The sequence below is a fragment of the Symphodus melops genome (assembly GCF_947650265.1).
Source record: "Symphodus melops genome assembly, chromosome: 22".
Lineage (NCBI taxonomy): Eukaryota > Metazoa > Chordata > Actinopteri > Labriformes > Labridae > Symphodus > Symphodus melops.
The window spans coordinates 10,823,785-10,848,969 of record NC_136712.1 but is presented as its reverse complement, the minus strand read 5'-3'; the positions used below and the strand labels follow the sequence as shown (position 1 = coordinate 10,848,969).

Here is a 25,185-nt window from a genome sequence, read left to right as displayed (position 1 = left end):
GGGCGTACGAATGTGTATGAACCAGATTAGCTACTTGTGATGGTCATTAACACAGTAACCAATTCCATCAGTGTGAATGGGTAGCTGTGACATGCGGTGTAGAAGTGCTTTGAGTAGTCAGAAGACAAGATCATTTACCATTTAGCCATGAGAATGTGTGAATAGGCCAAACAATTCTGTGTGGGTGACGGCGACGTGTGTTTGAGTTTACAGGAACAGCATATCACACTGACTTGGAAATAGCAGTTGAGTAAACAGAAAAGGGCATTCAAGCAACAAAAAGAAGAGAGATGCAAACAAATCTTTATGTTTCGTTTCTTTTCATTTGGCGTTTGCGTTAACTGAAGTCGTACTCACAGTGATTATAGGATGTGTTGAGCATCGAGAACTTTGGGTCAAGGTTGCTGCAGGACTTCTTTGAAGGAGAGCGTTTAAACATGCTGACATCTCGGATTCAAAAGACGGAATCACATCTTCTCATCTTTTCTTGTACTTTGATTGCTGATTGCTCAGCCCACTACAGCATGACGTTCGAGTCTGTTGACTAAAGCTCTCTTTCTCCCTTTTAGTGACAATCTGTGATGGATGAAGATGGTTCCGTTTCTCACACAGGCTCAGAAATAAAGTTTCAATTCCATTAGTCATAATGGCCTTGGTGTGAGTGTTGGTTTCGACATTCTTTTTATGTTTGTGAATGTGAGTCTTTGCCTGGATATGCCAATAAACTCACAGACAAAATAAAAGCTTGACAGGGTACTATATCATTACAGCTGCTCCGCAATGCACCAGCCTCTGTCTGTTTGTGTGTCGACATACAGTGTCAGGGCTTATTTAAATACGTACGTTTAAGATACTCCACTTGAAAATGATCTATATAGTATCTATGTTATGTTCTTATGGTCATTTGGGACTCTAACAAGCAGACACACCCATACTGAAGAATCCATAGCTTACATATCTATACGAGATTGACATGGCCTTTGTTCAAAGTGAATATTAACAAACACCTGCAGCCCCCCAAAAAATCCAGTTGAGGTCACTGCACTGGTTTTAAAAGGAATTCTGATATTATGAAATCTGAGGGGGAAGTAGTGCTACTTCTTAGTTAAATGGATACCTCAGGAAACATCGTCCTGAGGTGTTTATTGTTTCAATTGTTACTTCAGTCTTCTCCAATACAACATAATGGTTATTTTCTACTTAGTGCTCACCTTCAGTCAAAAACATACAATGATTACTGGTAGTGTAATATGGTGTGGCTGCATGTGTTTATCATTTGCAATCATTGGCAGCTGAACCAGCGAGCCCAGGATAAGGGTTAAGGCTCGCACCTCTGTACCTTTCTGATCTCCTTCACACCGACAAACTCTCTGGGACCCTCCACTCTGCCTCCTCCATGCCCGCCATCACACCTCCACCTATCATCAAAGGGGTCTCAAGCCTTTAGCCGTTAAGTTCTCTGGACCTCTCTCCCACAAACCATCCATGACATCAACTCTCTCCCCACCTTCAAATCACAGCTCAAACATGCCTTTAAAGATGAGCTTAATGTCTGACCTTACACTTCCTACTGTTGCTGTTTTAATGTGGTTGATTGTGTTTGTGTTTCTTACTCTATTACTGCGTCTGTAATGTCACCTTGAGTCCATTAATAAAATGCATTATTATTATTAAGGGGCACAGTAGTTGTCCTTAAAAGCTCATTTCTAATCAGAATTTGTATTAAAAATGTGACTCACAGAGCTTACAAATACACTCCACCTTGAAAAAATAAGATATACCATTAATGGCAAAATGAATGCTTTTGAACTAATCTGGCAACCTCTACTCTCCTATCTTGGGGATATTTAATTTAGCAGTCAGGTAAGGGAGATGTGGGGAGGGTTTTTGATTTTTTGTTGTTTTGTTGGTATTTTGTTTTTAAGGCAGCAAGATCACTTTGAATTACAACGGATTGTTTATTTATTTATTTGTATATTTTGTTGTGTATTCTTAATTTCACTTTGCTTCTTTTTTTCTGTTTGTTTGTTTGTTTCATCTTCTTATCCTTCGTCTCATCCATTCATCTAACTTACTGACTGTTTGTTTTTTATTTATTTCTGTTGGCTTCTATGGAGCACTGTAAAACAAAAATGAAGCATAAGTCTTGTCTGGCCTGCACACTTGTTTTGTTCTTTGCTTCTAATAAAAATATTTGAAACAGAATTTGCAACCGGCAAAAGAAATACAAATAAAATTGAGACATCAAAACCGGGTTTCACCAACGGATGGGTGATGGGATTTTAAGCTACATTCACCTCTTTTAAACAGTCAATGCTAGGATTCCAATTTTTACCAATAAAAAGGTTTAAACCCTTTTGTCACATCAGACAATACACAAAACAAAACACTGACTCGACACCGGTTTGTGACAAAGAAAAAATCTTGTTGGCTTCCTCTCCTCCTTTTCTGTCACTTTTACCTGTTAAGCTTAACTCTGTCAGTTAAGTTGTCATTGTAAAGATCTAAATAGAGCAATATCATCATTCAAACACTTAACCCTCCCTCCCCTGTTTTTTTTGTTCTTTCATGCAGCAGCTGAAAGGTACATTAGTATGGATCCAGTAAAGCCTAGAAAAGAAGAATCCATGTTGAGAAAGCATTCTCTCTTTATGAGCCACAAAAACTCAAAGAAGGAGAAAGAGCTACGGTATTGTTGCCTCTTTTCTTCTTTAGCGTTCCAATGTCATGTCGACCCTAAACAGATCAATGACCAAACAGTTTTTTTATTGGACAACACCAATAAACCCCAGCATTTAAACCTACACACACATAAAGCAGCTGGTTTAAAAGCTTTAAATCTTGCTGGCTTCTATTGATGTAAACAAACCAGAAAAGAGTAATGGCGACAAAAAGCCCTCCAACAAACACTATCATTCTTCTTCTTCCCCCTTAGAGGCCTTCTGAAACATTTAAGGACAAAGAAACTGTAAAAACAAAATCTAAGAAAAAGTTAAAAGTTTCATCTTTGTGCAATTTATTATAAAAATCACGGCAGAAATTTATAGAAGAAAATGATGAAGATATCTGCCACAAAATCTGCTCTTTGTGTATTTCATCGCTTATATTTCATTCCTGTTTTATCACTTTGCAAACAATCTAATTGACGACATTTAAAAAAAAAAAGTTTTGTGAGACGAAGAGAGCAATAATTCAAAGCAGGGAACCAAAATGTGTAAAAGAAAAAAAAAAGGAAAAAGTCTAAGCCACAAATCAAAGAGGAGAGAAATAAAGACATCTGTGGAAAACCACCCAGGAGGGACACACTGCATAAAAAAAAGGTAGATATGTAGTTTTATTCTTTTCCATATATACACTAACTGATGTTTGACTGGTTTGAATGACTCAGAAATAAATCATTTCCAGGATTGCGTAAGCTAAAGGAATCATCTGACTACTTTATCTGCAATCCCCAATTATTTTTAGGCAGTTGATTCACCTTTTAAACATCCGTTCTCCTCCATTCTTTCTTAACTCTGAGGAGAGAGCAGCAGGAAGTCATTTAAGGTGTGATATTAATTATGTATAACTTGTTTATCTTCAGACTTTGATTCCTTTGAACACCTTTTGGGACCTGAAATTCACGGACATGTGATGCAGACAAACATCAAAAAGGAAAAGCCGTTTCTTATTTGTTGCAACATGAAGCTGTGCTTTTCCGTAGCTGATGCTTTTATCCGGAATGTCTGTGGAGACATCTGAAGGTATCATGGGGTAAATGAAACATATGCATGGCGGTAGCCTGCTTGATAAATTCATCGCAAACCCCTTATTCCCAAATACTTTTAGCTTGATCTAATTTCATGTTCCATCAAAGTGTTGCCGCGGACAGGTGGAGCAGAGCAACTTCCAGTAAGTGAAAAGTGTTCAGTGATTCATTGGGGTATAAAGTTTGTGACCTTGTGGTTAAGGGGTGATTTCTTTCCCCTCCAGGCGGGCAATAACAGAGAAACACGGCTGAGAACAAATCTGCTGCTGCAGTATGAAAGAGCAATCAGTGACTGCCTGTGAATTGGATTCTGACACTTGCAGCGATGACAGACAGAGATAGCTGAGGGGAACAAAAAAAAAAAAAACTACAGACACTTTTTTTTTTTTGGGCACGCATTCATGTGAAAACACATTTCTGCAACCTCTGAACGTAAATCAGACAACTCCATTTCTACCTCTCTTGTTTTCATGCTGTATTCTTTTAAATGTTGACAGGTGAAAACAGGTTATTCAGTCAGAATAGAAGATACAGGAAGAAATGAACTCAAGCCTTGCCAGCATTAAAGGATTTCTACGATCTTAACAGATGCTGAAAATGTGAGCAACCACAGATATGATGGAAAATAAAGACAGGTTGAACAGTTTTGCTCCTATATCATATGGAGAGACACACTTACTGATACCATTCACAAATGACCAGAAGCCCAACTTCAAAAACTGGACATCTCGCAAAAACTCTAACCATTAGATGTGACGTTTGAGTAAACAAACATGGCGGACGATGGGCAGGAAAAGTTGTCGATTGTTTTTTTTTTTGGACTACTTTTCTATAAAAATCCAGTAATAATGTTTTCAACTATGATGTGTCAGTGAATGAGGGGAAATCCGAGAGAAGGAGTGAAAATAAAACTTTAAGCAACAAGGCTTCAGTGAAACAACACCAAATCACGATCTGCAATAAGCAAATAAAACCAGATAATATGTTCAGGAGAGGCTGCAAGCTTCACTTAATTATGCAAGTGAAACGCAGCATGACTTTCTTATGATAAGGATGAGACAAATTAGATGAGGAGCCAGGTCTTTGTGTGTTTAGAGTATAAAAGAAGTCAGGGAGGATAAGCACAACAGGATTACTGCACAGCATCCAATCATTTGAAGACTAGAAGGCTCACAAGGAATCATTTTTTGTGGACTAATTGTTCACTTTTAAATCATACTTTCCCAAAAGTTTTGAAGGATCGGCTCTACTGTTACCCATTTAAATAAATAAAGCAACACTTAAATACCATAGGCTCATTGCTAACTTATGTTTCAAAACAGCCCTTTCATTGGGAGAGGAGACTTCAATCTTGACTGAAAAATCCACTGGGTAAAAACAACAACCTTACTCACCATTGAATCTGACAGCACGAATGTGGCTGAGCAGCTCTTTCCCATCAATGCTGTTGGCCATGCGCGGGCAGAGGCCTGGGTATCCGTAGCAAAGCTCCCGGTGCATGCGGTGCAGGGCGTGGGCCATGGCGTACACGGCGTCCATCACAAACTGAACCTTCCCCTCTTGCTCGTAACTGGAGTCACGGCCAACTTTTTCCAAACCTACGGCAGGAAGAAGTAAAAGAGGGTAGACAAAGGAATATCATTCAAAATACATTCTGTTTAAGATTTGAGTGAGAAGAAACTCTGAGTTGAATTCTGGTTACAATTTAAGAAACAGCAGAGTTCTGTCAGGTTGAAAATCAAATTAGATTTGATCAGCCTTTATTTATCGCTGAAGCACATCTGCTGGAAGGAACAACAGATAACATATACGGTATACGGTTTACAAAGTAACACTAGGTAACTAAACTCTTCACCCGAAAATGACTTCCATCTTTATTTTCAAACTTTTCTGAGGAGCTTCTACTCTGTGCTTTTAAACAGAAAAACTAAGTCAGTGCATATTCACTAAAGAAATTTAAATCAAACGTTAACACAAACAATACAAGTACTCATCTTGGTACAGTGGGAGTCTGCCACTGTAAAATAATCTAGTTTTAGAATGTGTTTTGATATATATTTGATATAACTTTCCTCATACAATGACACTAGAAGTGAGGTTTATGGTACGCATGCTGCTGATTACTCAGGTCAGTGATAATGTCTGGAATTTCAAAAATCATGAAATAAAGGTGAAAAGAAAACATGTAAGACTGGAAAGTAGAGATACACTAACAGAGACCAAAGTAGAATAAAGTAGGTAGAGGTGGGACGAGTGACAAGTGAACAAATAGATAGAAGGGAGCCAACAGGTTAAAAAAAAAAAAGAAAAGAAAAGTCTTTCAAGTACAACTTTAGCGAGTAAAACTTTAAAGAGGGAGATGAAAACGCATAGAAGTGAACCTGAGTGAGACAGGTTGAGCATCGGACAGGCAGCAGGGCACTCAGCCTGACAATGACAAATACCTCCTCTCAATCCATTCTCACCCTGGTTACAAAGTTACAGCACAAAGAACAACATGCTCTTTTTTCCCCATCCTCTGAATCACTGATAATGGCGTTTCCTTGTATGAGAAAAAGGTATGAATACTTCTGGATGAGACAAAATAATACTTGACACTCTTTCTGACCTCTGTCACATGACCATGTGCGAGGGACTTTTGAAATCGGTAGCTTATATTCCATACGTTTGACCGTATAGAATACGCATTGTATGTCTTGTTAGCTGCACACCAGTGTGTCTCTGATGCGTATGTCCTGTTGCGATAGCTATGAGGCTTATCTTCTTACTGCTGCTTAATTAATTACTGCACAGAAACGTTTAGGTTCATCAACCAGCAAAGGAAACAAACACATATTTGCATTTGGCCTTCATGCTTGTGTGCAGGCACAGTACAAATACACACAAATAAGCAAACAGCCTTAGAGTTGTGATCTATCGTGAGGGTTTTATGTAATGATCCATTACAACGAGTTAATGAAAGAAAGGACAGGGTGACACGCTGAACCTCATTGAAGCGTTTAGATGGAAATCACTAATTGATCATGACGTGTTTTTTTTTTACAAAACATAATGATTGGAACTAGGTTTTCTAGGTTTTCTTTTTCTCTACTTACATTTCTTTCAATAGGTCTGTCATTTCCAAATTAATTTGTTGTTACTTATTCCAACTTCTTCTTTGTTCTTTCCTTCTTTTTCTCTTCTTCACACCCTGCCTTATTCTTGACTTTATTCACCCATTTCTTACGAGGCACATTCACCTTCGGGCGATGCAAACTGAATCCAACCCTGTCTGGGTTTTCGTGAATTAACAAGACCAGAGGCCCCTCAATCAATATGAGAATCCATGAGGAATTAATGGGCTCCTGAGAATGAAATCCAGTCCAAAGTTAAAGAAGGCACTCTGTGTTTTTGAATGTGTTACTTGTTGATGGGGATGGATGGCAGGATGTAGGTCACGTGGTGTGTTCAAGCAGCTGAACACTAATGGTGGACTTCATTTCCTCGAAGCAGAGAGGGGAAAGGAAAGAGCTTTCATATAGAACAACTCTCCTCTATGCACACTCACAGGATATTGCATACTAGCAAGTGGGAGTGGAACAAAATATTCATAAGGCAACATATTGTTGTGGTGACTCATGCGATCCCCCAATGCAAACTGAACTGATTTAAAAACTCCTAATCAGTGCCAAGCTTTCACTGATTAAATTGTACTTTATGCAGATCTGGAGCAACATACGTTATGTGCAATATGCTATTCTTTTTTTTTTTTTTTCATCGGTACATCCAATTTATTAATGCTACTGTGTAGGCAGCTAAATGTATGCAGCACTTTAAGAACAGGACAAATTACCACAAGGGGACAATAAAGTGGATCGCATCACATGGCATCATGACCTGTTGTGTCTTGACATGTTGTAATGTATTTTTTTATCAAGTTGCTGGTAGCGCACTCTTAACAGATATCCCTAACATTTTGACTTTGCTTCACTTCTTTATGGCTAACCCCAGTAGCACTTATGACACATGAATGACAGTGAATTGGCCAAAGAAGAGACGGGGTAAAAGTGGGACAAAAGAAGAAGAATAAGAAGACAGTGGTTATAAGTCAGAGCGCTGTGAAAAGAAGTTTAGAGACTGATCGAGATAAGAGTAGAAACTGACAAAAAAAATAGCGGTCCTGCAGGATGTCAATTATCCTTTAATCCCTATAATGTGGGCCGTCTATTGTGTTTAATATTGTGAATTAGCCTGGGATTCTGAACCCTAGAGAGAGAAAGTCATGTATCATAGGTTCTCTCATTTCTCTCTGTCTCTTTGTTTTATCTGCAGAGGGTTTATCCAGCACTTACTCTCCTGCAGAAGTTGTTTTTATCCCTTTTTCTCGCTCGCTCTCAGACTTCAGCCCATTGCACACCACATTCCTCTGAGCCAAGTTCAACTCTTCCCAGCTGGACCTCACATTCAGATCTACATTTTGCTTTTGGATGTTACTTTTTGTAGCTGCTATATGCAGCTGTTTGTATTGAACCTACAGTATTGATTAGCTGTACACAGGCTGGATTGTAATCCAGCTGGACATGGTCTGAGCGAAATGCATATGGGAAAAACTGCATGCTTAAAGGCAGCAGGCTGAAACTAAGGGTCAAAAATCGATTGAGTTGTTTCTCAGCAGCAGGCGCGCAAAAACAACATTTTGCTCATCAGACTTGGCTAACATGGTGTTTTGTGTATCACGGCTTTTAATTTGACATTTCATTAGAAAAGCAGCTGCACAAATGACAGTAACCTTTATTTATCAAGGGAAGACATGATGCACCTTTTGGCCAACAACCTGCTCTACATTCATAATTCATTATTCATTCAGACCTCTGGAGTGACTGCAAACAGGGAGAGCTTTTCTCATTAGTATCACAAATTCTGGCCACTAGCCCAGTTTGCAGACTTCCTCTCCCAATCTGTATTTCCTTAAATTTTATTTTCGAACAAGTGATGAGGAACTGTTCTAAATGTCATTGAATATTAGGCACATATAGGCAGAGATTGAAGGATTCTTCATACAGATACTGCGACAGATATGATCGTATTTGTGGATTCTTCTAACATGATGCATTGCCTAAAAAGGTGACAGACAGTAAAATGCATTGCATTTCTATTTAGATCAACTGTAGTGTGTTTAGAACGCCCCTAGAGAAGTGAAAAACAAGACAAGATCCAAAGAAAATGCAGGAGGCTAATTCTCCTCCAGAGGAACCATTAAGCTATCGTAACATGCAAATTAAGCTTTTTGGAGCATTTTGAGATTAGATCATGAAAAAAAAACAACATTTTAAAATAAAATAGGACAGTGGAATAAGTAGCTTACTCTGTTGTTTTCGCTCAGCAGCCTCCAATTAGTTAGAATACAAAAATATTGTCTTACAAGTTTTGCACTGCACTGAAAAGTAGAGCCTGACCAATTGATTGGCCCGTCAATAATATTGGCCGTTATGAACCTATGCCAGTTCGTCCAGCCTTTAACTGAATCTTCAATTTATTATCTTATTTTTGATAAGTTGCATGAATGTGTTGTTGCAGCTGATCCAGCAGGAGCTTCATCTAACTGACTGACTGTTTTATATACATTTCTTTTTACATATTGCTTGATACCCTGTGAACCCATACAGCACTGGTTGGCAACTAGCGGCCCAAAATTGGCCCGCCGCCAAAAATACCTGGCCTGCTAGGTGGATTTGATTATAAAACACGGATTAAAAAATATCCGCTGGGAAGCTGACCTCGCAGAGAGAGACACCTGTTTCTCAGAGGAAATCACGCCCTTATCAACCAGCTCCTCCAAAACAGCCACCATCACTTCTTTAAAAACGTTTGCATCAGTGAATGGTTTGTTGTGCCGGGTGAGAACCCACGCCGCTTTAAGGGACGCACGTGTCACTTTTTGCTGCGCTGTAGGTCCTCAAACCAGGATCTTGCTGCTGTGCGCCTCTGTCTGTGAGTGGATGAACTTCTCTGAAGTTTCCATGATTCATTTCGTGGTGCCTTCGGATATTATTCCTCTAGGAAACTGCAACAACCTCATTGCAGATGAGACATACTGTCTTGGAATTTATAAAATCAGGTAGGATGAATGCATACTTTTCTTTCCACGTCTTACCTTCACTATCAACTTTTCTTTTCATTGCTTTTGACAGTGACATTTTTTTCTTTCTAGCTAGCGATCTCTAACTGTCTCACACAATATTATCTCAGCATAAAAACAGCATCAGGATGTCATGTAAGAATAGGCTGCATGATGAAGTTATTAAATACAGCAGTCTCATTATCGCTATGTCTGTTTCATAGCGCAGACAGTGTGGAGCCAAAGCAGCAACACGGTAAGAACAGCCTGTAGCTAATTCATTCATTTAAAATAACTAACTATTAACTTGGGTTGTTGTGCAAGATAAAATAGTATAGATTACATTTTTTTTAAGTAGGAAATACAGGTTTGCCTATTGAACATGTAATTAGCCCGCCATTTAGTTGGTCAGAAAAAATGTGGCCTGAAGCCAAACATAGTGGCCTATCTCTACCCTACAGCATGTAATAAAGATATTTTGCATTATTAGTCTGAATCGGAGAAGTCGATTAGTCCTAGCTAAGTCAATATTGCCAGACCCTCCGAACTGGACATCAAGAAACAGATAGAAGTTCTCACTTTACACTGAAATGGCACAGAAGTGCAACAACAAATTTAGATTCAGACTAATGCCTGTCAATAAAAACAGCAATTTGCATTTGAAGTTATGTCGCCGACGGTCATTTTCTTAGAATTTTTTTCAGTCTAAAAATAACATTTCAATTGTGACATTGACAAAAACAAGTTTGTTTTTCTTGAGATGAAATTATGAAAGGTAGACCTTTTTTTTAAGGCATTTTTGGAATTACAACAGTTTAGTGGTTTAAACCGTACTACAAAGGCCTGTAGGCTTTTAAAAGGTTTGAAACTCTCATCATGCGCTGGGGTTACTCTGTTAACAGACTCAGTAACGTCAGTGATGCTACTTATCTTTAACAAACCCTCAGAATACTTAACTGAACCAACTGCTGTGTCAGCTTGAAAGAACAAAACAAGTGAGAAGTGCAGCAAGGTGAAGCTAATGCAGCTAACTGACTGGCTAACTGCCTTGATGGATCCAATTGGGAGTTAATTTACTGCTCCTGTCACTGATCTAAGGGCAGCATCAGCCTGTAAAATCAGTGTGGATTTATCTTTAATCAACAAGGTTATGGATGTGTTCCAGCACTTTAATCTATGAAGAGCACCAATTAAATTGGTACAAATCAAGCATTTAAGCTATAGGCTAAAATAATTGAATTGTGTTCTGTGTGGATTAAAGTATTTAAAGATATCCGTCTATCTGTGATCCCCCTCAGAGGAAAATTCCTCTTTCACTGCAAGCAAGGTTTTCAGATTCCTAAAGCCCCACAGTAGCTGTTTTGACTAAAATGTTGTTGTTTTTTTAAGAACTGTGCTTATTATTGTGTTATTCCTGGCTCTTCACGTTGAATGTATGTCACGATGTATACTGTATATATTGAATTAGTTAAGTAAGAGAAACTAAAAGTGAAATCTGTAACTTTTTTTTTTTTAACAAATCTCTCTTTTTTTCTGGAAGTCTCATTTCCTCCGGGATATTAAACTTCTGAATATGATGCTCACACAGGAAAGCTGATCGACTTTACTCTGCTCAGTACCATATGGCTTATTGTCATAACACACTCATAGTCAAGAAGTTAAAACACACACACACAAACATCAGCCGATTACATGCATCATCTGCTACTTTGCTCCCAGTGTGTCAGAGCACATTGCAAAATGTAATTAAGAACTGTGAAGCTAAAAGTCTGCATGACACTTACTTGTACTGAATCACAATAACACAACATATCAGAAGAAATATGGCTGATATGGGTTCAAGCACAACCGAATGCTTCAGTTGTAGCACAGATACCTAAAGGTAATACGTTATGTGAAAAGACAAAAGGTCCCTGAGCTGTTAGCTTAATGCCCTACCATTCGTTCAAACATAGCTTCACTAACAGTTAATAGATACAGTTTAACTAGACATGATATGGCAAATGCTTTCAAAATGAAGTACCTGTACATAGCATGGAGCATTAAAGTCACATGGTACCCTGAATCCCCTTCCAACCAGTCAAGGCTTAGACCTATTATCCTGTTTCGAAGACGATGATCAAACTAAAAAGTTGAAGGCTGACACATCATATAAACTACTCTGAAGGTTTTTGTTTTTTTTCTTTCAATTTTTGTATTTCATTCTGATCAACTTTGACTAACAAAACATGTCACAACAGATAACATAACTTGGGTTTTCCTTTTAAGTACAGGTCACATTTATTCCACAATAAGTCATTTAGTTTTAGTTAGGTGTTTCTGGTCATATTTTGAAATGTAAGAAAGTTCTGTAATCTGTAAAAAAAAAAAAAAAAGGAAAGTTAAAACTTGAAAAGAAACACTAGAACTTGAGTGTCCAGTAAAGTGAAACTCCAAGGAGAGATGTGAAGTCTATCTATCAGTCTATCTATCAATAAGCAGTTTGCCTATTGATAGCCGAGTTAGTCCTGACATTTTAACACTGACCCACACATGAGAATACTGATTGCACTCATTATTTGTTAGCTCATTACAAGGAACAAATACATATGTTGTGTCATTCTGAATAAGCCAGAATCCCTTCCTGCTGTATCAGTCATAGTGCACACTTGTTAGCACTTCACACTTGTGCACACTGCCATTCAGTGAAAAAAGTACAACAAAGTGTTGCACTTTAAGCCATAGATCAACATGTCATGAGATAATGAGAATCTCTCTCCGCTGTTCTTATGAGATGTGAAGCGACACGATGCATCATTAATCAGCATATCGCAAGAAAATGCAATCCCTGTCCTGAGACGGTTTAACGACTGGTGCTGTTATGAGTGGCGCTAACAGGGAAAAACACTACCGCCTCTGTTTCCTGGGATTGCGTCAGGTGTTGTAACCGGAGCAAAAGGGTGGTGTGTGTCTGAGATTGTATGGAGAGCACAATACAATGCAGGCTTTTATTGGATTTGTCTGCCCATTGTCTGCAAGAAAGAGCTCGTCACATCAATGAAGCAGCTGCAGATGTATTCATTTCATCTCTGCAGATTATGTGTGCAAGCAGGTGCAAAATTAAGCAGCATATTAAGCTATTCAATGCATTAGTATAATATGTCTAATACAGTGCATGTTGGTGTGAAAAGACAGTGTGGAAATGATCACAAACAAAGGTTGAGATGGAGGCCAAGATATAAATGCACAGAGATGGAGAAACAAAATGTTTGCGTGTTAAAATGCACCCTGTCTGTCATGTACATATTAAACTCTATTCTATTTTCCAGCCTGCAGCTGCTAAATTAAATTCAGCCTTTCTGCTGTGGGTTAATGGCTTCAGAGACCACAGGCAACTTGGTTGGTTGGCTGTTTTTGGTGTGAGGGGATTTGCATGGGGGGGGGCTTGAAAAACTGTGAAAGGGACAAGTACAGATGAAAAGTGACTTTCATGTCTTATAAAAGATCTGCTTGAGCTGCATGAGGACGCAATCATCTCCATATCTCCCTCCGAGTCATTTTCATATTTTGTGGCTGATTATTTTTTCTTGTTGCAGAGGCATGCAGGCCGGCGTGTATAAATGTGTTACTCATCTCAGTTCTGTTTAATAAAAGCCGAAGGCATGGCAGAATCTTTGTTTGAAAAGTTGTTTGATGGTAAAAGTTTTGTCCTGTTTGAAGATCACCTGCTATTGGAGTTTTTGGTTGATGAACATTTAGTCTTTCGACAGCAGTTGCACTATAAAGAGATCTTTGAAGATGAACTCATGGTGGCATTTCATCTTTATATCATTATTCAAAATTGGTCTTGAATTTTCCGACAGACCTCTTCAAGCATCTCTTCAACGATATGTGACACAAGTTGAAATGTCTCACCTGGCACTTCAACATCAATGCCGAGGTCCTGGTACGATGACTCACAGCAGATTACAGTTGGTAACAGCAATCTAAGAATAACCATAAGAGTAGAGGTGAAGAGATCTAATCTAACTTTTTATAACAAGCTCAGGTACGGAAAAAAAAGAAAGAAACGACGGTGACCTGCTTTTACCTGCCGGTCTCGTCGATTTCTTCCAACACTAAATTTTTTTGTTGGCAGATGAAAAAAAAAAATCAGGATGGCATTGTTTTTAAATGCAAAGACCTGTGTAGCAGTTGTTCAAGCTTTGTTGTGGGAGCTTTCCAAAGAACTCAAAACTTGAATGCGTCACCAAAGAAGTACTGCACATGAAAAACCTGAGCTTTGATAGAAGTATAAAGTGAACAAAATGTTCACAGTTTCAAAGGATTAAACCTCTACTATTTTCCTTTATAGAGTGGAAGTGAAACATTATTTTAAGCATTTATTTAAGATTAATTACCAAGGCTTAAATTACAGGAAGTCTATTTATTTAGGATCTCCAATTGCTCACATATATTTTCAACAGACTAAGGGCTACAGTATATTTACACCTTCCCGTAGGACTGGAAAAAAAAAAAAAAAAAACTGCTATTGCAAAACCACAAAAAGTAAAAGACAACCAGAGGAAGCTGCAGCATTCTCTCGTCCTGTAGTTTGAAGGTCCTTGAGGGCCCGAACATGGAGCTGAATGTGTTGGGGTTAAATCCGGTTTGAAACATATCAAACATGGTTTTTCTGATGCCAGTGAATGCACTTTAACATGAGCTTCACCAATTGCTAGTGAAACTAATGTTGTGTCTAAGACAAACACAGAGCAATACATTGAGGCAGTGAGCTGAGGCTAATGCAGGACTGCTGACTGGCTAAGTGCCTTGATGGATGCCTTCATGGACCAGCGTGCTAGCTAGGTTTGACACACCGAGTGATTGATGGCGCAGCGGCTGACAGGCAGACTAATGATTTAGACAAGCTGCTTAATTAAACATCAATTAGGAACACACATTCAATTCCCTCCTTCTCCATTCTCCATTTTTTCTGTCTTTTTCCTCTTTTTATGGGTTTTCTCAGGCATGCTGAGGAACATAGACGCCAAAATGTATTCGCCTTTTCAAGATGCAGATGAGAAAGTTTGGGACTAATTATGTGAGGTAATTTATTTTTAAACCTTTGGATAATGCAAACTTAATTCAGATGCTTATGAATACATTTACATAAAGACTACTTAACTAGCTTTTCCCTCATTAATCAAACTTGTCTGCAAAACGACATGAAATGACAGGATAGGGACGTGAAGCCCACACACATTGTAATTTATTTAAGACTGTTATAAATCACTCTAGTAATAATACACTTGTTTACTTTGTTTAAGCATAGCTTTGCATGTTGTTTCATAACATGAGCTGTAGAAATAGTCCCCCACCACTCCACACAAACACAGATCGCTTGTTGTAACCGTACTTGTCTGGCTCTGAGCTAGCTTCAGGGCTAATCTGCCAAGACAGAAATGAATAATCAATAGTAGAGAATAGAAAATGAGCTTCAGACAGAGTTTCTGCTCTACATGATTTGACAAGAGATCAGTGGAGCCAAGAAGCATGTCAATATACTGCTGCAAAAGTACAAGTCATTACAATCAAACTGTGTGTGTGTGTGTTTGCTCAGTGATTTGAGCTGTAGATGTCGAGAAGCAAACATCAATGTTGAATATCATTTAAATATCACTCAGCTGGAGGATTTGTTTGTGTGTGTAAAGAGGGGATTCAGGTCGATAAAATGAAATATAGAAAAAACAGATCAAGAAGACAGACTTTAATTCTGTGAAGATGTTGCATCATGTACTCAGCCTCTTACCACCATGAGGAAAAGAAGGTGAGGGATATACCAGTACAAAGTACAATGAACCATTGACTAAATCAGTGATTTGAGAACTTTTGAAGTTCATTACTTGTGTCCTGTCTCCTTACTTTAATTCCTATATTTTAGTCATGCATTTGTAACTACAGAAACCAGTCTGTAGCAACCGAACTCATCAGAGTTAGAATCGTTTTTTTATCGGTATGTACATTTACATATAGAGGGAATTTGTCTTGGTGTATTGGTGCAAAAGAAAAAAACAGTAAAGAAGTCGTAGAATGCATACTGTCCACCTATCAATGCACCTGACAGACTCACCAAACACCACATTGTCAATTCATCTGTCCTAAACGTAGGCAACAATGTCGGCTTACTTCAACTAAATGTTCGTCTGTCTCACCAGAGTAATGCATGTGTCTTTTCTTTATTTCTTTTTAAGTCCTTGTTTTGTTCTTCTGTTCGCTGGTTGTCTTTGCTAATCTCTCTGAGTCACTTGAGTTAATCCTACATTGTGGATATTCAGCAGCTGCTGTGAGGGAGACTATTAACTGTTTCCCCCCCTCACTTAAAACTAATTTAAAAAGGATTTGACACATTTTTTAACATTTGAAATCAGATGAACCGAACTAGAGTATATGGATTGACCTTGACAAGCTGTTTTTGAGATGTGCCTATGGATATTGAATAAGAATATCACTTTGATTGTCTATTTGGGTTTCTATATAAGTTTGTCTTATTACTTGGGACCATTGTATGAGTCACTATAAAAGGTCGATCCTGACTCATAATCAGAAGCTGAAATCAGAATTAAATGGAAGTAAGACTGACTCCTACATGGTCAAACTGTTACAGTTTCTATACAGTCGGCCAGATAACAAGGGTTACATCCCTCGTCTCTTAAATTGCATCCATACATCCCCTACTTGCATCTTCCCAGAGGTGTATGGACAGTTACAAGGAAATCAACCAAAGGAGAGAGGAAACGATAACATATTTTTTAAGGAACATGAGACGTCCTTTCCACCAAAGTGTCAAACCAAGCGACGTTTGTTTGTAATGACGGTGATCTACTGATCACAGCTCTGCTCTCAGTCGGCTTTAATTACTGTTTGTGTCAGCACGATTACACACTGAATTAATTCAAATAAAATACACACACTCACAGTCTTTTGTCTGTATGAGTGAGGAGCAAGGAGACAATATTTAACTGAGAACTGAGATGCAGAGTATGACTTTGCAAAGGAACATAATGGTAACAAAACTACAGCAATGTGCAGTAGGTCAAAGTAAAACCAGGAAGTGAGCCGGTATGATGCGCTGGTTGTTTACAACAAGTAACACATGTATTTACCTTTATTTTTCTAATGAATTAGTTTTTCCAACCCTTTCCTTTTTCCAGAAACAGAGTGGTTCAACTCTTTCCTTTGTGCAGTGATGTATGAGACAATGTTTCTGTGAATTAGAATTTGTTAGTTCAGATCCAAATTACTTTTTTTACGAAAAAGAATGATGACCAAAACAACAAAGGGGTGTTGTAATACACCAGAACTCCCATTTCACTTGCTAAAGGACTGTCTTCTTCTCTTGCAGACGACACTTTGGGGATATTCACCGACAACACAGATTTCTCTTTGCACCTTCCTCTGCCTTCTAATCCTGCACTTTCATCTTTTTTCCCCCTCTGTCCAAAGATCATCTGTCAGACTGCAGTGGGAATGTTTTATTCTTTGTACAGAGCATTTCCCTTGAAACCACCCTATTCTTGAATAATTTGATGCTTCAGACTTATGTGGTGAACATATTTTACATCACTATAATATTTCTGGTATATATTTATGCTGATGGTACACAGAGCTATTATAAATTATTCATTAGTCATTATTCATATAGTGCTAAATCACTGTCCTGGCAAGACTACACTGTGTTCAGCAGGGCTCTCTCTGCCTTCAACTTTTATTAATTTCCTTTTTGTCACTCTCTTCTTCCTTTAATCTCTCCCCAGCAAGGTTTTCACATAAACAAATAAACACGAGTTTTCATTTCACTGAGGGAATGCATGCTTTATGTCAGCCAGTCTTGCATCTTCCCACTCTTGAACAAATACATACCCCAACAAACAAAACAGAAAAAGTGGAGAAGGACGGGTGAAGAAGAGACACAGGTGAAGGCAGAGAAAGAGAGAATGATAAAAGAAATTAGAGCTGGAGGAGAGGGAGAAATTGGATGACTCGAGGAAGGTGGATTAAACCTCAACAAAAGCAGATGAGGAACAGAGGGTATGTTTATTTAAGGACGACCAATAGAACAAGGACGAGAGAGTAATGAGAGGATGGGAAAAAAATATTGCAACAATTTTGATCAAGTAATCCATGTTCATTGACAGCCCCATAAAAAGCTTTTTATCTCTGTCAATAAAACATTAGGGAAACATTTGTGTATACTAATCTGAACAAAAGTCAGTCTTTAAGGCAGTTTCTATGAGTAACACTGAAATATTGTATCATTTTCACACCAGCTGAAGATAACCCAGTTGTTTATATTTGAGCAGTTATAAGTTCAGAGCTTTATCATAAGCAGGGCAAAGGTTGGATACTGAAAGAATACTTTATAAAAATGTGCTGCTTCATTGTCAGATCATTTTATTGGGTAAAAAAAGGGTGTAGAAATCACTGTTAGGCATGGTTATTGGTGTCGGACGGGTTGGTCTGAGTTTATTCAGCAACTGCTAATCTACGAGGATTGTCATCCATAACCATCCCAAGGGTTTACAGAGAGTGGTCAGAAAAAGAGAAAGTATCCGGTGAGTAACCGTTCTCTGGGCTAAAATGTCTGGTTGATGCAAAAGGTCATCCGTCAGAGGAAAACAGCCGGACTGGTTCAAGCTTCTAGAAAAGCAACAGCATCTCAAATAACCTCTCGTTACAACCAAGGTGTATGTACGTGTGTGTATATACATATGCAAGTATATACATATTTATATAGTGATAATAATAATTTATACATTATTAATCCCACGGTGGGAAATTCGGTTTACACTCCGTTTACTGGACATGAACACACACATGCCACGCCGAAATACACACGCATGCAGAAACAGGATCCTAGTGACGTGCATTAATGGAGAGATCTCAGAGTGTGTACTTACAGTATTGAGAAGCCTACCTGTCCAACCCTTCATGATCATACTGTACCCATCTTCTGATGGATACTTACAGCGGGATAACGCACCATGTCACAAAGTTCATATCATATCAAAGTGCTTTCTTGAACATGAGTTCACTGTACTCAAATGGCCTCTACAGTCACCAGATCTCAATACAATGGAGAACTTTTGGGATGTGGTGGAATTGCAGATTCTTCTCATGAATGTGCAACAACTGCGTGATGATATCTTGTCTTATTGGTGGATTTTTTTGTTGTTGGTTTAGAACAGGGACAGCTGGTAAAAACGAGTTCGCAGGGCTAAGCTCTATCTTTCTTATGCATTAACTAAAAATCATTCTTCAAATCACTTGCAACTGTTTTTTTTTTCAGTGTAGGTAAAAGCAAGAGTTATAATTGGATCTGATCGCTAAAAGAAAAACAGACTCTACTCTTATCCTCTATAGTGTAAGTGAGTGACAGAAATTAAGAAAACATAACAGACTATAGAAATGCTTAGAATAAAACTGAGAATCTTAAAAAAACCCATTTATTTTACTGACGTTTGAAAAATGAAATTGATTGTTAAAGTTAAAATGATGGCAATTTTCATGTTAATTCTGCAAGTACTCTGACAAGAATGTCCATTTTGTGTTAGCATCAAGCTAACAGGCGTGCAAATCTCAATCCGTATGTAAGACGTTGCCCCCTTCAATGAATATTCATTTATTTTAAATTAAACAATGCCATAGTTTAAACTGTTCTGTAATGCAAATAAACCACCTTACTATTCTCCTTATGAAGAGATTATGTAATTCAAGTTTGTCACAAGGCAATTTTGTTTGATAAGAGTTCTGGACTATTTTGAGTGTGTATCCATTGCTTGGTATGCTCTTGAATACGTATCAGTGATGAGTTGGTGTGTGACAGGGCCACAGTGAGAAGCGGGTCCCCTGGACCTGCTCAAGATGGATTACTGTGTGTGTGTGTGTGTGTGTGTGTGTGTGTCTGAGATCTAACAGTGATAGATGGACAGTGCAACACTGGTGCTTTAAAACCAGACAGCGCTAATAGCATCTAGCATTCTCTTAGGCACACCTACACACATCAAATATTTCATGTGTAATTATCCAGGGACAAAATACATGCGACTGTGTATTATATGACTAAGCAGTCATTAATCAGTCATGCACACCTGCACACAGAATCATCTATATGAGGAGTTACACTATGTCAGAGGAGAAAGGATCATTTCACTGCCAGATTAAAGCTATTTCACTTCATCTTACCTCATGCAGCAAAGAGTCCTAAAAGTCCAGCCTGTCCGTCTCTGTCTGGCAAGTGTGCAATCTGTCTGTCTGTGCCTGTCTCTTTTCTAATTATCCATCAAGCTCTCCATCTGTGTTTGCGTCCATCGTTCAGCTGGTTGGGCCCAGAGGCCTCCTCACAGGGGAGGGAGCAGTTTATCCAGCCTGCAAGCCTAATAACTCTCCTTCCCCATTGACCTCGTTAGGATATGGTCTATTTGCAGCGAGCGAACATGTGTTTGTGAGCTGGGGTAAAATGGGTGCATGCCGGGCTATGTCAGGATCTAATTAACTTTTGGAAGTGTAGCGAGTGTCCCATATTGACAGACCCTTGCACTGGATGCAACTTCCAAGGATATCTTTTTACTCAGTTCAAAAGCATTTCCACACTCAAAAGGGAAGGCTTTAGAAGATAATTCGACCTTTGGAAGATCATTTTCACATTAATAACACTCTGTAAAATATAAATGATTTATGTTAAACTAGGGAAATGTAAAGCTTCATAGGCAAGTGTGTAGTGTACGTACAGTAGGCTTCATTAATCGTCTCTATTTGCCAATTAGCCAGTAGGAAGTTAAAGCACAGCCTTCATTGCAAAGGGAACTACAGTCTCCTGGTAATCTTGCTAATCAGTGGAAGTAGACCAGAGCGCTTAAACTATTATGAGAGGATTTTCTCTCACAGAGATTGCACTCTCGGCAAACATTTGTTAGTCTCATTTTTACCTGGATGACAGATTTTATCTTCTCAAGCTGGTGGTTTAGCATGCATAATATATTTCTTATTGTCATAACGTCAACTTAAATAAAAACTATAGTCTTGCTTTATTGCGTGCTCTTTAATCTCATTTGACCTAAATACACATTGTGGGAAACAATCATTAGAGTGGAATAATATTTTTGATGAGTCAATTGTCAATAAAATGTAGTTATTGAGAGACCTACTGTTGTTAAATGATTATTTTAATTTGAATCAAAGTGGTCCTTTATTGTTTGCTATTTGCATCGACACTGTGTGCTTTCCCTTATTCAAAAGGATGAAAAAAGAAATCTGACTGAGTGTTATTGGTCCAATCAAACCCTGCATGCACAAGAAGGAAAGCAAGTGCAGACTGTAAAGCTGCATGACATATAAATTATTACAAATAGTTTTTTTTCTTCTAACTTTAGAAAAGCAAGCCCATAATAACTATTTAAATGTATGCACTGGTGTTAAACTCATGCATTTAAGATACTCAAACAATCTTAGACTTGCCAAAGTGCAGGAAGACTAGGGAATATAACTGTGACAAAAAAAAGGGCTAGCAAGGGCTATTTTTGTGCTTTGAAGAATATAACCTGCAAGCGTTTTATCAACACCTAATCTAATGACGTTACTTCATCCAGAATTTTCTGCAATTGAATCCTTTTAGACAGGGGGAATATATTTAGAGAATGCAGGAACAAATGGAAGAGATATAGCAAGTGAGCAAGGAAAGTTTAGTCAACAGGAAAAAAAAATAAGGATAAAATATAGGTGCAATTCTCCTGAGAGTGAGACAGATCACAACCCACACAGGAGGAAGACAAAGGAAGAACAACAGCAAACAATGTGGCGACGTGTTTCTGGCTGTGCTTTGATTCTTCTGTGTGTACCCGAGGCTTACATCACCTGTCAATACCAGCACTACTGGTGGAACAGATCATGGAGCCTATGGATTTTTTTTCTCCAAGATGCTAGTTAAATTTTACAATGACAATGTAAAACGTGTGCATAGAAAAACAAGTGTTTTCTACATTGTGTATGCGTATCCTGGTCCAAAGCTTCATTTGTTGTCCCACATGTTATTATATACAGCAGCATCTTGATAAAAACTAAACCAGTGGGGCTTGAGGATCAGGTGTCAAAGTCTCACATTAATTAGAGCGTGTGTGCACTCATCCACGGTTGTATCTGCAGCCGCTGGCCATGGAAGTGTTTGTGAGCAGGTGAGAGTGTGTGTCTGCTTATCTCCGATCTGGTGGCTGCGTCAGCCAGGTTTCCCTCAGGCATCAGTTTTACCTGACTGCACGCTTCCAACAGAGCGAGGGGTTTATTACAGTATCAGAGGCTGATGTGTGTAAAAGCCATGCTTAAGGAAAGAAGGCTTTTTAACGACACTAAGAAGGGTGTCAAAGGATTCTTCTTCCTTGTTGTACTAACATTGAACGATGAGCTAATGTAATTTAAAGGAATGCTTAACATCAATTTATTAGACTGAGAAAAAGACGTCCAGCATTGAGGATAAAGGTCCTTAAAACTTGAAATATAACATGAAACAGCGTTGTGCATTGTCTCTCCTGATTCTGGGTGTATTCAATAAAATATGAATTACCTTCTGAGAGTCCTTTTGCACTCACACAGGATGAGCTAAATGTTATCTTGCAAGTGGGACTGAACGATAACAGCAAGAGGGTTGTCTTTCCTTCTTCTTTGGAGAGTGAGGCATGAGTCATGTAGTGAAAGGATACCTCAGCTTCAGACTGACTGATGAAACACTGACAAAATGGTCCATCTTCAGAGGAAAGCAAACCATTGCTTATCGTTGCAAGAGAGAATTTAAAACGAGTTTGACCAATTACCATGACATGCAGCAGTCTTTTTCCTTTTTTTTTTTTTACCGTGGATCTTAAACTAATTCAAAGAAGTAAATTGTAAATGAAGGTTCACCTGCTGATACTTTAAGTCTCCATGTAGATATTATGTTGAATATTTAAAAAAGAAAGTTGAAGGCTCATTCTGTAACACAAAAATGGCCGGAACAACAAAGGCTGACGGTGTGAGGTGTGGGTCTTCCTCCAGTCAGCAGTCGGTGGCGAGCTCCGACATTCAGCTCTCAAATAAGCTGTCAGCTCAAGCACACAGTCTCTTTCTTAAGTTTTGTCGTTGTTGATCAAACAAACATGGGAGGCAGTGGATGTGTGTCTACTCGCTGCTTGAAAGTCAGGGCACTCAATGGCGAAGCGTCGAGATTCTCACTGGCCACTGTGTTACTTGATCAGGCCCACTCAGCACCAGCCAGCCAAACTCAAAAAGAGACTTCAGAACCGAACAATACTCCTTTGTTCCTTTTCATTACATAAAGTGCCGCAAAGGAAGTGACATTTAGCTCCAGCCTTAAGAAAAAAAGCACAATAGTACAAATGCACAGTTCTATTAGTGTGAAATCTAACCTTTATAAATGGGGTAATATTACCTTATAATGGGGAGTTGATGTATATCATTGTGCTGTATAATTCCAGAGTTTATCACTCCTGGAAATCTGATTGAAAAGATTTTACTTTTCAAATAAAGTAGTTGCACCAATGTCTGATTAAAAAAGATTCACTCCGCTCTCTGAATAATGTTTCCTCCATTGCTTTGCGATTATAATGTCAGTATTAACTTGAAATGCCTTTTCACCGTCTGATAACAAACCTCGTTCTCTGCTGTTTGTTTCTGTTGTCAATGCGGAATAATTCAAAGATGGTTCATTTTAGGGATTAGCTTGGGTTTTCATTTCCTGGATAAAGCTTGGGCTCAGGTCATGCCCAAGCAAAATTTGCTCTTATCCAGGAATAATTATTTTGCACTCTCATTTCCTCCTCCTCCACTCAATAAAGGTTTGTTTTCTCTTGTTGTATTTCCACCATTAATCCTCTCTTCATAGTGTCTTCATGTCACTGCGTCTAATTTGAGCATCCAAACAATATTGTCCCTTCCTTCTTCCTGTTATTTTCTTATTCATACTTGTTGACACTCTATGTTTGTCTGTCTCTCAGTCCAATCACGTGCAGTAATCACACCTATTTCCACCCCCCCCCCCCCCCCAATCAGCTATGTCACCATGGCAACCCTTGAGCAGCTGGCCGCTGATTGGCTTCAGTGTTGATGATTTGTGGGTCGTGAACTCCGGCACTTGGAATTAATGGACTTTGTTGCACCACAACAGGGCCCTCGACACATATACGCCTACGTACACAGATGCCATGGCTAGTAATAGACGGTCAATGGAAGTCACAGCCTTAACAAACCTAATTATGGGAACTAATGATGGCCATCAGCTGGGGAATTCTCACTGTGATTCACATAAACACACACACTCAGCGGCATTTGATCATGTGAAAGCTAAACAGAAAGTGTGTGTGTGTTTGTGTGTGTGTGCGACCATGGGCAAAATGACAATGTCCACTGGCCTCACTAACCGTGCTGCAAGTTTGACAGTTTTTTTTTTGTGTGTGCAGCCAGTGGCGACTTTAGGTACAGTCAAAGTGCACACGCAGCCCTCTCTGGATCATGTTCCCACTATTGCACACACAGCACTGGACACACAGCAGCTGCCCGTGTACAATAACAAGCTGCAGGTGAGCTGATTTGACAGCACCATGCTGGTCAAACCTCACATATCATCGAGAAAAAAACCCCAAACTGATGACAAGAAGTGCCTGACACTGCAGAATCACAGCACTGATAGGCTACTCCACAGACACACACGAGAACTCACTCTAAGACACTGTGGGGACTTTATCACTGTACAAGCACAGACACAAACAATCATTTGATGTTCTTTTTCAGCTTGCAGTACACAAGCAACGGGTCTCTTTGAGATGTATTGCTCCGTGGAGTATAACAGCGTGTGTGAGCAGAGCTGAAAGGACACTTATTAGAGACACAGTGCTCTCTACAATATAGATACTTATTAAACGCTTAAGTTTGTCCCCGTTGACTAATATAGAGCTGCGATGGTTCCAATAAAGTTTGAGACAATAAATCAACAAACACTTTTTTTTTTAAGGCAAGCCGATTTAGAAAAAAAAAAAAAAAAGCATTATGTTGTTTTTGTTATTCCAGAGAGAGTTTGAGGATTTCTTATCAATGAGCATTTTAGCCTGCATCGAACAAAACAGAGGAATGCATCTAAGGATCCTAGGGATTTGTCTATGACGTGTTGCAAATGAGAGAAAAAACTCTGAAACTTTTCCAAGTCAAAAACTTAACCCCGCAGTGTGCAGTTGAAACCGATCTTCTTAAATTGTAATCCTACACTTGCTGAAATCTCTTTCATGTGAGGTTTTTTTTTCTGAACTTTAAAGCAAACTGAACTATTCTGCCCGACTCAAAC

General features: G+C 38.7%; 1 protein-coding gene across 3 annotated transcripts in view; it reads right to left on the bottom strand.

The window, feature by feature from the left end:
- Positions 1-25,185, bottom strand: part of grm8a (glutamate receptor, metabotropic 8a) — a 216,077-nt gene that overhangs the window by 53,530 nt on the left and 137,362 nt on the right. For all 3 annotated transcript variants that reach the window (XM_079334721.1, XM_079334722.1, XM_079334720.1), the window contains one exon: positions 5,143-5,346. In XM_079334721.1, the coding sequence (XP_079190847.1) occupies positions 5,143-5,346 (204 nt within the window). The remainder of the gene's footprint in view (positions 1-5,142; positions 5,347-25,185) is intronic.